Genomic DNA, 18,003 nt, shown 5'->3' with positions numbered 1-18,003 from the left:
GAGAGAGAGAGACAGAGAGAGAGACAGAGAGAGAGACAGAGAGAGAGACAGAGAGAGAGACAGAGAGAGAGAGACAGAGAGAGAGAGACAGAGAGAGAGAGACAGAGAGAGAGAGACAGAGAGAGAGAGACAGAGAGAGAGACAGAGAGAGAGAGACAGAGAGAGAGAGAGACAGAGAGAGACAGAGAGAGACAGAGAGAGAGAGAGACAGAGAGAGACAGAGAGAGACAGAGAGAGAGACAAGAGAGAGAGACAGAAGAGAGACAGAGAGAGAGACAGAGAGAGAGACAGAGAGAGAGAGACAGAGAAAGAGACAGAGAGAGAGAGACAGAGAAAGAGACAGAGACAGAGAGAGAGACAGAGAGAGACAGAGAGAGAGACAGAGAGAGAGAGACAGAGAGAGAAGAGACAGAGAGAGAGACAGAGAGAGAGAGACAGAGAGAGAGAGACAGAGAGAGAGGAAGGACAACAGAGAAAGAGACAGAGAGAGAGAAGACAGAGAGAGAGAGAGACAGAGAGAGCGAGGAGAGACAGAAGAGAGAGACAGAGAGAGAGAGAGACTGAGAGAGACAGAGAGAGACAGAGAGATTTATATAAATAATATACTGATTAAGTCAAAGTAAATGAATAGGTTGTTTATTACATTCTGCATATTTTCTCAAGACTACAGTGACTAACATCATTTCATCAATATGTTAATTATTGTACAACCTCACCAATATTGTACCACAAATGACAAATCAGATTGAATTAATAAGCATATTTTGCTTTTGACACATTGTTTAAAAACCTTCCCCTTGTCACAGTTGAATCATGTCTTGAATACAATATTTATACACGCACAGTTCCATTAAAAGACATACGACGACATGTTCAGGGTGAACATGATCAGGGTGAACATGATCAGGGTGAACATGATCAGGGTGAACATGATCAGGGTGAATATGATCACGGTGAACATGATCAGGGTGAACATGATAGTGCCACTCGATCAATTCCCTCTTCAGTCATGTCATCTCTTCCCGTTGTTGAACATTGTAGAGATTCTAGGTGTCATCGTCATCTAATAATAATTATACATAGTATTTATATAGCTCGTTTCTGAAACACAAAGTCGCTTTACAATAAAGAAAAACAAAAGCAACAGCAAAACAAACCTAAACATCAAACAATTCATGGGAGAGAGTGGGAGAGAGTGGGAGAGAGTGGGAGAGAGTGGGAGAGAGTGGGAGAGAGGCCATCTGAAGAGGAGAGGCGAGAAGGATCAGAGGACCAATATGCAGCGTGGTATTTGTTCATAGTCAATTTTAATAAAGAGAACACTGAACACTATACAAAAGAGTAACCAAAAAACAATAAACCAAATACGACCGTGAAGCTACAAATGAGACCTGTGCTGACACAAGCCACTAACATAGACAATCACCCACAAACAAACAGTGCAACCCAGGCTACCTAAGTATGATTCTCAATCAGAGACAACTAATGACACCTGCCTCTGATTGAGAACCATACTAGGCCGAAACATAGAAATCCCCAAATCATAGAAAATCAAACATAGACTGCCCACCCAACTCACGCCCTGACCATACTAACTAAATACAAAACAAAGGAAATAAAGGTCAGAACGTGACAATCTGTCTCATCTTGCCCCCAAAAATGATATCTCTAACCTATTCAAAGTAAGTTTAAACATGATTCTAATGATTTTTAACATGCCATTATCTGGAACAGTGAGACAAATTAGGCTATTATGGAGCGTAATCCTTTTTAATCTGCAGGGTTATTTTACAGTGATTTTACCTTGGACAGTGACACAGGTATGCATGTTACAAAGCTTTAAAAAAAGGGATTATTTTACAGTAATTTAGCTTCCTGTCACTGAGGATAAACAGGTACATGGGACAGTCATTCTAGCGGGAGGCCAACCTGTCTAAACATGGGAGATGCCGTATGTACCTGGAACACAGATTATACATCTACTGAGCATTCAGAGAATAAATCTTACAACATGATTTTAATTTACACAGCATAACATTCTGAACATTGATTTTCATAAATGAAGTCGTCGCCCAAATTGCACTCAGGTGGAAAATTATGCTACTACCTACACTTTTATACCAAAAGCTACCTTCAAGCCTTCCAATGCTTGCGCTTTCGTGATGCTCTTCCATGCCTCTGGAATCACAGCTGGCTTGGCATTGTGCATCACAGCCAGCCTGTCGTTGTATGTCGCCAGGACATATTTCCAGTAGTCAGAAGCCTCAGCAGTTGAGTCTGGTTGGATGTTCCATTCTGGGTAATAGGTACGATAGTCTTTGTAAGGGTGAAGCTCCCAGTCAGTGTCTCCATTTTTGAATGATTTATTACTGTTTACATCAGTTGTGCAAAGTGTTTCAATCAGTTCTTGAGTCTGAACACTTCTGTAGCTGCCCAGCGCTTGTGGTCGATGTGCATTTACGTGATGCTGTCTGTGTTCTTTACCTCCAGCATCACATGGCATTTTGCAGAAGGGGCACTGCTTCGCACAACCCGACACACGCATGAAGAGCTCGTTCTGAGGTTTGATGGGAAGGGCGTAAAGGGATTCAATGATGTCAATGGATTTCGAGAATTCATCTTGCATTTGCTGCTTCAAGTCATTCAGTGACTCGTGGAGACTCGTGGTGAAACGATCGCAGGTAGTACTTATCTGAAAGAGGACCACCTCAACAGCGTCCATAGATATGGAGAGGTCTTTGTCAAGATGTTTGCACAGGTTTTTCATAAACTCTGGGACACTTTTAGTGTCATTGGGCAGAGGTTGGCTAGCTTTTTCAATGGCCTCCATTATCTTTTGATTGATCTCCTTCAGCCTCTTGTTTTTCAACATGTCAAACGACATCTCAGCTGAAAAGCATTCTTTAATGTGCTGGCATATCAAATCTTTAACATAGATCTCGTACTTCTCAAAGTATTTGACAAAGGCCTGGAAGTCATCTTTTTCCAGCAGCTCCTTGAGGATAGAGTACTGGAAGGATGATCGGGAGCTGTACTCTGCTGCGTGGCTGCTTATCACCATTTCATCTACAATGTCAGTCCCAAGGAACCTATTGACTATTGATGTATTGTAAGATCGCTGGTCGGAGACTGTGCTGAACAAAGTCCTGTGCTTTGCGTTGGCAATGGTCTCTCTCTCTGTATAAGTCTATGAAAGCAGACAAGTACTGATTCTTGGACTCCTCCAGACGCTTTTGAGGATCTTTGCGAAGAAGGAAATTCCTGTGCATTTGAAGGAATTCCCTTGAGGCAATACCACATATGTGCAGTTTCAGGTCAACCTCAAACTTTGTATTTGTTTTTAGGTCCTTGTAGTTTTCTTTCAGAGATTTGTTTATCTTCTCAAGAACTTCTTTTGTAAGAGAGTCATGGTAATCTGTTTGAGATTTTGTGGAATCTAGGATAATCCTTCTGCAGGTATCAATAACACTCTCTGAAAATCTCTGCAAACTTTCTTTCGCTTTTTTTTCTCTCCCAAACATCATTTTCAGTTTGAACTTTGTCATAGTACAAATGTGTCTATCCCTGGCCTTGAAAGGCTCCATGCCGTAGGCTGTCAGAGTCTCTACATTTTGAAACTCCTCATTCACATTGCGATTAGAGAAATCTCTTATCAACTGCTTGAAAACATGAGAAGGAATGTCCTGCTCTTCCAACCCTTTTATCTTCACAACTTCTTGGCTCCACATCTTCCCAAACTCATCTTCCAGCTGCTCGTCTGAGAGTGGGGTTTTGTTGTCACTGGGGTTTTGAAGAAGCTGCAATACCTTCTGCTCAATCCTGACTTTCTGTTTTCTATGAATATCATCGGCCTCGATTGTGCTGATCTTAAGCTTAACGGCCATGTCAAGTTTATTATTCTCTGTGTTTAAGATATCTCTGTGAACATCCCAGATATGATGAAAGAAATCTATTTTGTTCTTTTCTATCAGGGATACATTTCTGTCTTTCTTTTTGTAGTATGCATCCAGTTTCTCTGTCATCTCTTTCTCCAGAGTTGCCACCATTTTCAATGCCTCAGATTTTAAAGATTTCTGCAAGTCTTGGATTTCTGACTGAATTTCAAAGCTGTTTACCTCAAGGTTTGAGATTTGTAGGTCTGCCTTCGTCTGCCATGTATAGATGTTCTTTCGGCTTTCCCACTCCCATTGAGTCATTTCTTTCCAGAGGTTGTCATATGCTTGAGCAACAAGAGTATTTCTGAAGCTGAAAATGAAGTTCTCATATTTCACAGCTTTCCACAAACTCTTCATCCATTCGATGAATTCTGGGATCTGTGAAGGTTCCTCACACCTGCATGTTTTAAGAACTTCTAGAAGGTTCTTCTTGAGGTCCAAAACAGCTACACTGTAACCTGTGTTGACAGGTGCCATTGGTGGTGTGCCGTGCCACAGCCCAGGAATATACCAGTTGTTTTTGTCTGCATCATAATCCAATACATCAGTGAATCTATTCACAGAGGCCCGCTTCTCCATCTCAGCTGCAATCTGTGTCATCTCATTGAGTCGGTCCAGAATATGTTTTCTGTCCGTCACATTCTTGTTGTGTGCAGACACTCCTGCCACATTTTGATGCACAAAATGACAAACTGGAATTTTCCCAACTTCTTTCATCCTTAAGAAGGCATGAACAGCTATCTGCAGGACGTCATTCATCTCTGTTGAGTTCTCCATGGCAATGTTGATGATTGTGACATCACTAAGACCGATCACTAGAGTTGCCAACTCATTGTCGTGTTCACAGCTTTCATCCAGCTGTGCTAGAGATGGTGACTTGAGACCCTCTGTGTCGATTAGAAGGATGAAGTCACAATGCAGGTCCTTCCTCATGTCTTCTCCAACTTTGAGGAAAAGTATGAATGCTCCCCTTGTGCATCTGCCACTGCTGACGGGGAATTGTACACCAAACATGGTGTTGAGCAGTGTTGATTTCCCTGTGCTCTGTACCCCCAATACAGTTAGTACAAGCAGCTTACTCTTCTCTCCTACCTTTCTGTGAAGCTCCATCAGGACATCAGTCACCCACTTCTCTGGGATGTTGGAGGCATCTCCATCTAAAAGCTCAAATGGATAGCCATCCAACAGCAGCTCAGCTGCCAGGGCAGGTAGAGGGCAATGTTCTGCTGATGCTTGGGGATTTCCAAGACTGGATGCCTCGTAGATTTGTCCCATCTCTCTCATGAAATGTTCGATTCCTAGAGATGAGTCTAAAATACATTGATCTAGCTCTTCCAAACATTTATTACCTTGCTTCACCAAAGACTGTTCTTGGAATCTGTTGCGCAGAGATGACATGTCTTTCTGTGAACGTATATCTAGCTTGAGCTGTAACCATTTCAGAAATAGGGCCTTTTCCTCTTTATCGGTTGTTGCCAGGTATCCTAGAAAGCTTGCCATAGCTGTGGTAGTCTTGTACTTGTTCTGCTCTCTTCTAATCTTCAGTTTATCCTGCTGGAGTTTGGCTCTGTACTCTTCCAGTCTGCTTTCCCCTGAGTTTTTTAACCTGCACTCCTCTTTCTCTAGCTTAGCTAATTGTTTCCAGTGTTCCCCTTGCAATGGCAGCTGGTTCCTCTTGTAATCCACTATGCTCTGGTCTCCAATGCCTTTCAGAATCTCCTCAGCTGCTGATTTTGAGGCCTCAGTCATACATTCATCAACAGACAGCCCCAGCTCGATAGCGTCATTTGACATGCTTTCTATGCTTATTTTTGAAGTACATTCCTTCAAAATATATTTTAGGGGTTTCCTGATCGAATGTGAACATTTTGCAAGGTTTGCATTTGTTCTCCATATCAATTTATTGTTTGACTTTAGTTTGAATGCCTCCATTATCTCATTTACCGACGTTTCAGCATTACGGCTCTCCTCTCCTTTGGAATTCACCACGAGGAACAGCTTGGATCCCATGTCCCCAAGAGAGAGCAACAACTTCTGTTCATCTTCATCAACACTGTCCAGGAAGATGAAGATGGCTGTTGACACTTGGGTTAGAAAACTAAATTGTGCTTGTGAAGCACAAATATCTCCTCTCAAATTAGCAACGGTTAGTGGTTCCGGAAATCCACCAACATTACTTTTTCCACATGGAAGATACCAGCAAGCCTCTACCAAGCCACCTGAGATCGTCTTTGGAGCTGTCCCTCCATCCATGTCTTTGTGAGGGAAAATGTTGTGAATCTGTTGGCCACTGCTAAAGATATGATTCAAGAGCTGCGATTTGGAAATGCTACAATCTTTAAGCCTGACAAAGGAGATGAAAGGTATTTGCTCAAAGACAATATTACCTTCCTCAAACCCTTTTGACTCTGATAGAGCATGTGGGCGCCACTCTTTAAGGATAGCCCTCAAGGCCCACAACATGAGGGTGCTCTGACTGCCAGTGCCCGGGGGTAGCAGGAGTGGCACAGCAAACTGGCACATGGACATCTTGAGGGCCATTTCCTGCTGCAGGAAACTGTCAGCACAGAAGAAAAGTGCAGTGATGAGATCTAGAAGATTTACCTCATTATCCTCTGGATTCTCATCTCTATAAAGGTCTATGCTACTTTCATCCTCAGGTAAACATGTACAACTCCTACAGTCTGCATTGACAATCAATAGTTTCCTCAGAAAGTACCGTGGTACTGCTTTGAGTGAGTCAACAGCGTCATCAGAAATGCTGTCCTTGTTGATCTCAAGCAAAGATCTAAGAGTCAGTTTATTAGGATATTGTTTCTCCAGACCAAGTTTGTGGAGTAACGTCTTCAGAGGACCTAAAATAAGAACAGGGAAACTCAGTGAGGTTGTTAATGAGGTACATAAACACTAAATGACAGACAGGGGGCACTGTTTCGAAAGCCACCGCACCACCATCTTTGTACTCTTCCGCTATTGTTTAAAACATTTTGGAAGATATACAAATGCATTTATTAATGTCTACATTTGTTTTTTTCCCAAGTATATTCTATAGGTTGTTATCAATGATGTCATATTTAGCTTCTTTCTAAACATTCTGTTCCCAGATGGGGGTCAAGCACAGCCTGCTTCATGTATTACAGTGCGAAAATACAGCTCGATTACACCTCTCTTTTTTTCAAGATTGGCCACCATTATTTGAATATTTGACTGATATAAAATAAGACTGTATTATTAACTGACAAGTACGTATGTGTGGATTATGTTGATTTCACATCCATTGTAGACTCTTCTTGTGTAGCAGTAGGTTGCATTTGCCTAGCTAGCTAGAAACATTTTTATTTAAATGCTCACACAAACATATATTCAATATTTGTTTTCACCAACCTAGGTACCTCAACTAGCTAGCTAAAATCGGAAATTAGTATTTCTGACTGCTCATCATATTACAACCCAATAATGGTAACATTTCTTTAGCAATCCCTCAGCAGGCAAATTGAACGCTGTGCACCTTGTTGTGGTATTTTATGGATAACAACCTATTACAGAAACCTTAAAGCTGAAATCTGCATAATTGGAAACGGTGCCAATGTTACTGTCCCCACTACAACAAATAAATACTTAATACATGTAATTTTGTCCTTGAAACATTACACTGAAATACTGTAGTATTCCATTCATTCCTATGGAGGACTGCTCCTCCTGAGGAGTACCAATATGGTGGCTGCAGAGACTTTCTTTGGCCAATATATAGCATCAGCATGTAGCTTATGTTTATTGATAATTGCAGCATACAGAACTGCATTGGCCTGACAAAATACTTAGTGATGAAGCTCAATTTGTTATTTGTTATATGTTGGTATTTGTTAGGTTGTTAGAGATGAAGACCAAATTGATATAGTGACAGCTGACAGTGACATGAACTTTACCTGGGTTGAGTTGGGAGGCCACTGGCCAGTGTTTCACTGCCAACAAAAATAACAATTTAATGAGCATAACAATGAAGTCAATGGAATCTGTGTTGTTGTTATTATTCACTACAAGTAGTTGAAGGATGTACTTACATTCTATTTCCTCTGGATGGGAAGCCATGGTCAATGGGCATTCCTCTCCCATCTTCTTCCTTCTCTCTCTGGCGTCTCTGACTTCCCTCTATAAGAAGCAAGCAAACAGTGTAATCCCTTTGATGTAGCCTAATCAAACCACAGCATAAAACAGTAAAAACTATCTACATTCAATCATGTTAATATTTTGGCAATTACAGTTACTGAGATATATATTCTATTCTAATTAGTTTGAGATTTCAGCCCAAAAGCATTAAAATGCTATACATGAATCACAAATATATAATAAAAATATATACATATACACTGTTTAAAGGATAAAGTTACTTAGAAAAAGTCCATGTAGCAATATCCTTATTGGCTGGATTTAAAATTGGGAAATTGTTGAGCTGACATCAAATACTCCACTAACCCAATGATTTTTTTCTTTCTCAGTTTGAGTTGAATTTTAAAAACAGTGTTGAGTGAACATAAATAGCAACACAAATAGCTGAGTTTATCTCACGAGAGTTTAGTTTGCTGAGACATACATGCTGACACGTCCTGACCTTAGTTATTTTTTATGTCTCTATTTTGGTTTGGTCAGGGCGTGAGTTGAGGTGGGCAAACTATGTTTTGTTCTGTGTGTTGTATTTCTATGTGTTTTGGCCTGGTATGGTTCCCAATCAGAGGCAGCTGTCAATTGTTGTCTCTGATTGAGAACCATACTTAGGTACTCTGTTCCCACCTGTGTTGATGGGTAGTTGTTTTCTGTTTTTGTAACTGTTTCGTTCATTCTCTTTTGTTGTTTTTTCATTCAGTGTTCCATTCATAAATAAAGATGACGCTGCACCTTGGTCCTCACCTTCTCCTTATCCCGACGACATTCGTTACACGTGTCTGAAACACGAGGCGTTCACATGCTCCTTGGAAGTAGGTAACTTTTACAAGAAGTAGGTCGTAAGTCTGACATGATTGTGTCAAGTGCTTTTAAAGTCGGATCAATAATTCAACCAATAAGATTTTAGCTAGCTAGAAAAGCGAACTATTTTTGCTGCAAATAAAAAAAAGTTAGCTAGACTGCTTAACATTGACAATATGGCCAAACTAGCTACATTATCCACATTGATAAGTTTGTTACTGTCAAAAACAGATTTGTGGTAATTTTTTGGTGGCAACAGTGAAAGGTCAGTGGTAAAACTTCACAATTCAGCAACTCAGAGTTTCCCACTAGAAATTACAACTTGAAGGGTCATTCAAATTACATTTTCCAGTTGGAACTCCAAACCTCTGATAGCATGTGGACACCTCATTACACCATTTCGGATGTGAACTGAAAAAACACAAATAAAAAAATAAAAAACATTTTAAAGTATAATGTTTTTAGATTACTAATGTTACAATTTATTAAAAATAAAAAATATTCCACATTTACATAAGTATTCAGACCCTTTGCTGAGTACTTTGTTGAAGCTCCTTTGGCAGCGATTACAGACTTGAGTCTTCTTGGGTATGAAGCTACAAGCTTGGCACACCTGTATTTGGGGAGTTTCTCTCACTCTTCTCTGCAGATCCTCTCAGGCTCTGTCAAGTTGGATAGGGAGCGTCGCTGCACAGCTGTTTGATTGGGTTCAAGTCCAGGCTCTGGCTGGGCCACTCAAGGACACTTGTCCCGAAGCCACTCCTGCGTTTTCTTGGCTGTATGCTTAGGATCGTTGTCCAATTGGAAGGTGAACCTTCACCCCAGTCTGAGGTCCTGAGTGCTCTGGATCAGGTTTTCATCAAGGATCTCTCTGTACTTTGCCCCATTAATCTGTCCCTCGATCCTGACTAGTGATGCTGCCATAACCATGTTTTACTGTAGGGATGGTGCCATGTTTCCTCTATGGCATTCAGTCCAAAGAGTTTAATCTTGGTTTCATCAGACCAGAGAATCTGGTGCTTCATGATCAGAGAGTTGTCATGAATGTCCTGTGAGGATCCAATGAGTCAGATCAGCTTGGCTATGGATGACAGTAACCAGAACTCTCTCACCAGATCTCTCTCACCACGCTGGTGGGGGTTGACAGCTCACACCTTGTCGTAAATTAAAGGAGAGGAGATCCCGCTCCAGTATTAACAAAAGGAATGTTCCTTTGTTTATACAGACAGTCTTCCTGCCGAAAGAGTTATTAAAGCGAGTACTGGAACAATATTTCTAACATAAGAATGTGGGGAATAGTCAGATGATTGATAGAAAACGAATGTCATATTGGTTTTTATTTTGTGATGTCATTAAAAAGGCTATAAAGGAAATACTTTAACTTTGAAAGTACATTCCTTTATCTGGCAAGTTTCCATCCTTCACGTTGTATATGAAATATAAAAAATGATCAAAGTATTTTCGTTAAGATAGGAATGTGATTTTAGAAGCCATAAGACAAATTGTCTTCCATAAACTGTGCACAGTAAGTAGTCACGCCCCGAGTGAAATCAGAGAGCGTGTCGCCCTGACGGAACCGCCCTATCTCTCAGAGTACATAAAAGGATTGGTAAAGAAATTAACATTCAACCAGAAAAACATGAAGCGGTAGCTACACGTTTGAAACAGTTGGAACTTTGAACCTCAACACGAGATGAAGACAAAACTCCCGGAAAGACGGGAAGCTGCAGCCCATGTCTAAAGTGGTATGAACTGTGAATATCAACACAAGGAAGAGGCGAAAAACTCCCCTCTCAGACAATCACTGATACAGCTGATTAGCTGTCCTAAGAAGAATATCTAGAATAGCAAATTTAAGTGGACCCCTGTTCTAGTCTTCTCAAATCACAGTAGTTATAAGGGAACAAGGCGAGACCCAGATGCAGACACGGGAGGCAGATGGTTTGAGTCTTTGATATTTATTAACCAATCCAAAAGGGGTAGGCAAGAGAATGGTCGTGGACAGGCAAAAGGTCAAAACCAGTTCAGAGTCCAGGAGGTACCGAGTGGCAGGCAAGCTCAAGGTCAGGGCAGGCAGAAGTAGTCAGGCAGGCAGGTGCGGAATCCAGAAAACAGGCAAGGGTCAAAACCGGGAGGACTAGCAAAGGAGAATAGAAGCAGGAGAACAGGAAAACACGCTGGTTGACTTGAAAAACATACAAGACGAACTGGCACAGAGAGACAGGAAATATATACACTAGGGAAAATAAGCAACACCTGGAGGGGGTGGAGACAATCACAAGGACAGGTGAAAAAGATCAAGGTGTGACATTTTCAATGAGCATTTTCCAGAGTGAACAACAGTAGAAGAAGAGAAAGTGGGGACCCCTTTCGGACAATCAGAGCCTTACAAGCGTGTCACTGAAAAACCCATCACCCTTCCTAAGGAGGGCTGGTTCCGACAGAGATAAACTTTGAACGAAGGCATTCACAAGTAAATACATTCATGATTTCTTACTTACAAACGCAAAGTGGTTTGTGTGCAAAGTAAAGTTGAAGTCGGATGTCTACATACACTTAGGTTGGAGTCATTAATACTCGTTTTTCAACCACTCCACAAATTTCTTGTTAACAAACTATAGTTTTGGCAAGTCGGATAGGACATCTACTTTGTGCATGACACAAGTAATTTTTCCAACAATTGTTTACAGAGAGATTATTTCACTTATAATTCACTGTATTACAATTCCAGGGGGTCAGAAATGTACATACACTAAGTTGACTGTGCCTTTAAACAGCTTGGAAAATTCCAGAAAATGATATCATGGCTTTATAAGCTACACAATTTGAGTCAATTGGAGGTGTACCTGTGGATGTATTTCAAGGCCTACCTTCCAACTCAGTACCTCTTTGCTTGACATCATGGGAAAATAAAAATAAATCAGCCAAGACCTCAGAAAAAAATTGTAGACCTTCACAAGTCTGGTTCATGTCACGTCCTGACCATAGAGTCCCTATTTTCTATGGTGGAGTAGGTCAGGGCGTAACTGGGGGGTTAGTCTAGTTTATATTTTCTATGTGGGTGTTCTAGTTCTCATGTTTCTATGTTGGGGATTTGTTTGATTCCCAATTAGAGGCAGCTGGTAATCGTTGTCTCTAATTGGGGATCATATTTAAGTAGTGTTTGTTCCCACCTGTGTTTGTGGGATATTGCAGACTGACAGCTCCTTGCAGACTAACAGCTCCTTGCAGACTGACAGCTCCTTGCAGACTGACAGCTCCGTGCAGACTGACAGCTCTGGCTGCTCCATGTAGACTTGCAGCTCCTTGATGACTGGCAGCTCTGGCTGCTCTATGCAGACTGACAGCTCTGGCTGCTTCATGCAGACGGACAGCTCTGGCTGCTCCATGTAGACTGGCTGCTTCATGCAGACTGGCAGCTCGGGCTCCTTCATGTAGACTGACAGCTCTGGCTGCTCCATGCAGACTGACAGCTCTGGCTGCTCCATGCAGACTGACATCTCTGGCTGCTTCATGTAGACTGGCTGCTCCATGCAGACTGGCGGCTCGGCTGCTCCATGCAGACTGGCAGCTCCTTGATGACTGGCAGCTCCTTGATGACTGGCAGCTCTGGCTGCTTCATGCAGACTGACAGCTCTGGCTGCTTCATGCAGACTGACAGCTCTGGCTGCTCCATGTAGACTGGCTGCTTCATGCAGACTGGCAGCTCGGGCTCCTTCATGTAGACTGACAGCTCTGGCTGCTCCATGCAGACTGACAGCTCTAGCTGCTCCATGCAGGCTGACAGCTCTGGCTGCTCCATGCAGACTGACAGCTCTGGCTGCTCCATGCAGACTGACAGCTCTGGCTGCTCCATGCAGACTGACAGCTCTGGCTGCTCCATGCAGACTGGCTGCTTCATGCAGACTGGAAGCTCGGGCTGCTCCATGCAGACTGACATTTCTGGCTGCTTCATGTAGACTGGCTGCTTCATGCAGACTGGCAGCTCGGGCTGCTCCATGCAGACTGACATCTCTGGCTGCTTCATGTAGACTGACAGCTCTGGTTGCTCCATGTAGACTGGCAGCTCCTTGCAGACTGACAGCTCTGTCTGCGCTGAACAGGCGGGAGACTCCGGCAGCGCAGGAGAGGAGAGAGACTCTGGTTGCGCTGAACAGGCGAGGCGCACTGAAGGCCTGGTGCGTGGTGCTGGTACTGGTGTTACTGGACCGAGGACACGCACAGGAAGCCTGGTGCGGGGAGCTGCTACCGGAGGACTGGAGTGTGGAGGTGGCACAGGATGGGCTAGACCGTGAAGGCGTACTGGAGATCTTGAGAGCAGTGTTGGCACAGGACATGCAAGGCTAGGGATGTGTACAGGAGGCCTGGTACGTGAGGCTGGTACCAACTTCACCAGCCGACTAACACGCACCTCAGGACGAGTATGGAGCGCTAACCCAGGTGCCATCAAATCCCCGACACGTTCCGTCGGGCGAATTCCATGCAAAAAGCACCAACACAGCAACTCCCTCATTTCTCTCTCCTCCAATTTCCCCATTAACTTCTTCACGGTCTCTGTTTCGCTCACCTCCAACACCGGCTCTGGTTCGGGTCTCCTCCTAGGCTCCTCACGATAAACAGGGAGAGTTGGCTCAGGTCTGACTCCTGACTCTGCCACACTCTCCCTGAGCCCCCCCCCAAGAAATTTTTGGGGCTGATTCTCAGGCTTCCTTCCGAGTCGCCGTGCTGCCTCCTCATTACGGCGCCTCTTTGCTCTCGCCGCCTCCAGTTCCTCTTTGGGGCGGCGATATTCTCCAGGCTGAGCCCAGGGTCCTTCTCCGTTTAGGATTTCCTCCAATGTCCAGAACTCCTTATAGCGCCTCTCCTCTTTGGGCTGCTCCTGCCTGTTGACACACTGCTTGGTCCGTTGGTGGTGGGTGATTCTGTTACGGCTTTCTTCTATATCCTCCTCTGACGAAGAGGTAGAACAAGGATCGGACCAAAATGCAGCGTGTCGATTGCGATTCATATTTAATGAAACAAAATAACACGAACTTACACGAACAAAACAATAAACGTAATGAAAACCGAAACAGCCTATCTAGTGCAAACTAACAGAGAGTACAAGTAAGACACTAAGAACAATCACCCACGACAAACTCAAAGAATATGGCTGCCTAAATATGGTTCCCAATCAGAGACAACGATAAACACCTGCCTCTAATTGAGAACCACTCCAGACAGCCATAGACTTTGCTAGATAACCCTACTAGCAACAATCCCAATACCACCACCAAAACCCCAAGACAAACACACCACAATTACAAAAACCCCATGCCACACCCTGGCCTGACCAAATACATAAAGATAAACACAAAATACTTTGACTAGGGCGTGACAGCCTGAAGGTACCACTGTACAAACAATAGTATGCAAGTATAAACACCATGGGACCAAGCAGCCGTCATACCGCTTTATGACATCTGTTAAAAAGTGTTTTGTAAATCGATTTGATTTGAAGGACACTAAATTCACAACGAGCAATAATGTGTTTGTCAGCATAAATAAAAAGTTTTGTGTCTAGAATAACTAGGGTTTTCAATTTGTCAGAGCTAATGATGACTCAGACCCCGTAATGGGTGGAGGAGAGCCCAGAGAAGGCTCGGCCTTGTTTCTTAGTGGGGAAAACCTTTTGAACGTTTTTGTGCGACACTGATTGAGCCAAAAGCATTTCTTTCCAGAAGCCATGAGAAAGTTGTCAGACTGTGCAGGGGGATTAACACTGCTACCTGTACTTACTGGTGACACAGACACTATCATCCTTTCCTACTCTTAATTTGCCTAAATAGTCTGAATCCACTAATTTGAAGGGGTGTCCACAGACGCAAATAAAACACGAGGTCCATCTAGAGGAGGAAATGACCGAAAACAGGGATCTGGCCGATCTCCATTGGTGCCAATAAGATAGGCTATAAGGTTGTTGAGAATTTTGATAACTAAAAGACAGATTAGTCTTTTCATTGCCTCTCTTTACAGCAATAGCCATTTGCTTTCCAAACTACGTGTATCTGCGATTGTATTAAAAAATATATATTGCAATATGCCTTGCGTAACTCAAAAATAATCTGCCCATATTGCGCGTGCTGCCGTTCCTTCCTACTATAGGCAATGCGATTTATAATAATGCACAACCTACTTCTAAAAAAATAAGTGAATGTGGCGGAATCATGCTTTAGTAGCCTATTTCAAATTGTTTTATTGATTTATATATAGACAGGAGTAAGCTAATCAGACTATATACTTTTGGCAGTTCAATAAAATGTACTTAAGAGAAAGATAAGCTTCCCCTAGCCTTGAGAGGTCGCCTGTGGTAGATACCGTAGAACGAAATGCACTAAGTGATAGCTCAGGTTCAATTAGACATCCCTCCTACAATTTCGTTCGCTCTTTCATCTGCTCATCGACTCCTAGCTGAACCCTACTTCACAGCTACTCACAGCATATAAAATATTACATTTTTGTATAATATTTGTACCTTGTACCTGAGCCTGTGTCCTCAAAAGTGACGACACCTCATGTATAACAATTTTTTAGCAGAAAGGTGAGATTTTAACCTTTCTTGGAGTATGCATGATTACTAGTTTTTTTTTTTATGGTCCTCTCGTGATAAATAGTTACTTGTGGGGATTACGTAGATTCCATTTTAGATTTAATTTAGTTGCATTTAAGATGTTAAAGAATCAATGTGCATCATTAATTAAAATGAAACACGTAAAGAGCCATGCTTAGATAACCTATGCAGAATATATATATATTTACATAGAATTAGGAATAACGATTAAGGATCTAGACCGCAGGAAAAATATGTTTCCGGTGTTTGAAAAAATAAACATTTTCCGACCTGGACCACCACTCCTCAATCCTCATGTACTTCGTTCCCCCTCTAAAATAATAGATGCATGACATTTAAGTGGCTAAATTTAGTAAAATATATATTTTATATATATATTTTGTTTTCTTTGATAGATCGCTATATTAACCTTATTACTTTAGAGGCAGAGGGAATTAGATCACATAATTATTTCAGCACAAATAACTACACACAGGTTACTACACAAGGAATATGTGTCACACCCTGACCATAGTTTGCTTTGTATGTTTCTATGTTTGTTTGGTCAGGGTGTGATCTGAGTGGGCATTCTATGTTGTGTGTCTAGTTTGTCTGTTCCTGTCTTTGTGTTTTGCACCAGATAGGGCTGTTTTGAGTTCTCACGTTTATTGTTTTCGTTAGTTTATTCATGTATAGCGTCTTCATTAAAGAAACATGAGTAACCACCACGCTGCGTTTTGGTCCTCCTCTCCTTCACCACAAGAGAACCGTTACACGCTGCGTTTTGGTCCTCCTCTCCTTCACCACAAGAGAACCGTTACACACTGCGTTTTGGTCCTCCTCTCCTTCACCACAAGAGAACCGTTACACACTGCGTTTTGGTCCTCCTCTCCTTCACCACAAGAGAACCGTTACACACTGCGTTTTGGTCCTCCTCTCCTTCACCACAAGAGAACCGTTACACACTGCGTTTTGGTCCTCCTCTCCTTCACCACAAGAGAACCGTTACACACTGCGTTTTGGTCCTCCTCTCCTTCACCACAAGAGAACCGTTACACACTGCGTTTGGGTCCTCCTCTCCTTCACCACAAGAGAACCGTTACACACTGCGTTTTGGTCCTCCTCTCCTTCATCACAAGAGAACCGTTACAATATGCAAACTGTAGAAGTAACTATTTCTATTCTGATTTCACATTTGAAACATTCCAAGATTTCATATGTTTTGTTGTGTGTTGTTGGGAAAGTGGTTAAAAGTTCAGTTGTTTTTCAAAGTTGAGAGAAAGGTAGTTGATGCAGTTACTTAAACAACTGTATGAATCAAATCAAAATGTTCAATCGTTTGATTGGTAGAAGATATTATCAATCTTTCTGTGTTAGCCCACTGAGCGAAAGCCTTTGTATTTGCTCTATAGCTAATGCAAGTCTTCAGGTCAAACATGGTTCGCCAAACTGCCTTTGTTATTTGACCCCCTACTTTTCACTGAGAACCATCCTGGTCACAGGCACCAATGTGACCAATAGGCTTTACCTAACCACCTCCATTACACTGGCTTGGGTCAAATTAGCTGTTTTGCATCTTTTTTTTGAAAATTACCCTCAATTACAAGTCTAAAAAGCTGTAGTCCACTTTACTTCTGTAGCTGTAATCAATGGGGTTTTCGTGCGAGGTTGGCTTAGCTGTAATCAATGGGGTTTTCGTGTGAGGTTGGCTTAGCTGTAATCAATGGGGTTTTCGTGTGAGGTTGGCTTAGCTGTAATCAATGGGGTTTTCGTGTGAGGTTGGCTTAGCTGTAATCAATGGGGTTTTCATGCGAGGTTGGCTTAGCTGTAATCATTCAACAAGTGATCTTGGATCAAAGCATGGTAACTACAGTAAAGGCACCAAAAAATAATACAATTATATTATTTTAAATAGTGTACTTACCCGGTAAGAATGAATGAATACTGAAGACCAGTATGAAAATAACACGGTTCACCTTCAGAGAGACATTTCACCGTCACTGTCTCTTTACCTAGTAGTCTGTTGATTTTGTTATCCGACTCCTGGCGTGAGTTAACAATCACACCAATGACTGTTGTGCAGTGTAGGAATGATGACCAGTAGGAATTTAAAGATGCATAACATCATCAAAAGCAAGGCAGAATTCAGCAGCAGACGTTGGCAATTTGTGAGGCTTGATGCATGACACGATACATTGCATTCCAAGAGCTCTATTTTCATGTCATACAAGAAATGCAAATGTCTGAAGACATTTCCTAGTCCCCTCTCCCTCCCCTAGTCCCCTCTCCCTCCCCTACTCCCCTCCCTCCCCTACACCCGTCCCTCCCCTAGCCGCTAAATGGCATTGGCAATTGAAATGGAATCGGTGCTTTGTTCAGATCACATGGAAAATAAAGCTATTTTGCCACACATCCGTGGTGGGTTTGGCATTGAAATGAGAACGCATTAAGCAGAAAATAACCCTATACTGTTATTGGGCTTTTCTGCTTCCACTGGTCCTGGGGCTGTCAAGGCTC

At 42.4% G+C, this 18,003-nt stretch overlaps 1 protein-coding gene across 2 annotated transcripts; it reads right to left on the bottom strand.

Moving 5' to 3' along the window:
• Nucleotides 1-620: 620 nt before the first annotated feature.
• LOC109896204 (up-regulator of cell proliferation-like) lies at nt 621-17,734 on the bottom strand. 2 transcript variants are annotated; one of them, XM_031829663.1, is made up of 4 exons: nt 17,411-17,734; nt 7,997-8,084; nt 7,862-7,897; nt 621-6,790 (listed from the first exon to the last, which is right to left on the bottom strand). In XM_031829663.1, exons 2-4 carry the CDS (start codon nt 8,046-8,048, stop codon nt 3,090-3,092), a joined length of 3,789 nt encoding a protein of 1,262 aa, XP_031685523.1. In that variant the 5' UTR covers nt 8,049-8,084; nt 17,411-17,734; the 3' UTR covers nt 621-3,089. The 2 variants fall into 2 exon arrangements, with proteins under 2 accessions (XP_031685523.1, XP_020346091.2); XM_020490502.2 differs by having other exon boundaries at nt 17,411-17,713.
• Nucleotides 17,735-18,003: the final 269 nt, after the last annotated feature.

The sequence above is a fragment of the Oncorhynchus kisutch genome, linkage group LG8, assembly GCF_002021735.2.
Source record: "Oncorhynchus kisutch isolate 150728-3 linkage group LG8, Okis_V2, whole genome shotgun sequence".
Taxonomy (NCBI): Eukaryota; Metazoa; Chordata; class Actinopteri; order Salmoniformes; family Salmonidae; genus Oncorhynchus; species Oncorhynchus kisutch.
The sequence above is the reverse complement of the archived record's forward strand: the minus strand, read 5'-3'. Positions and strand labels throughout refer to the sequence as shown.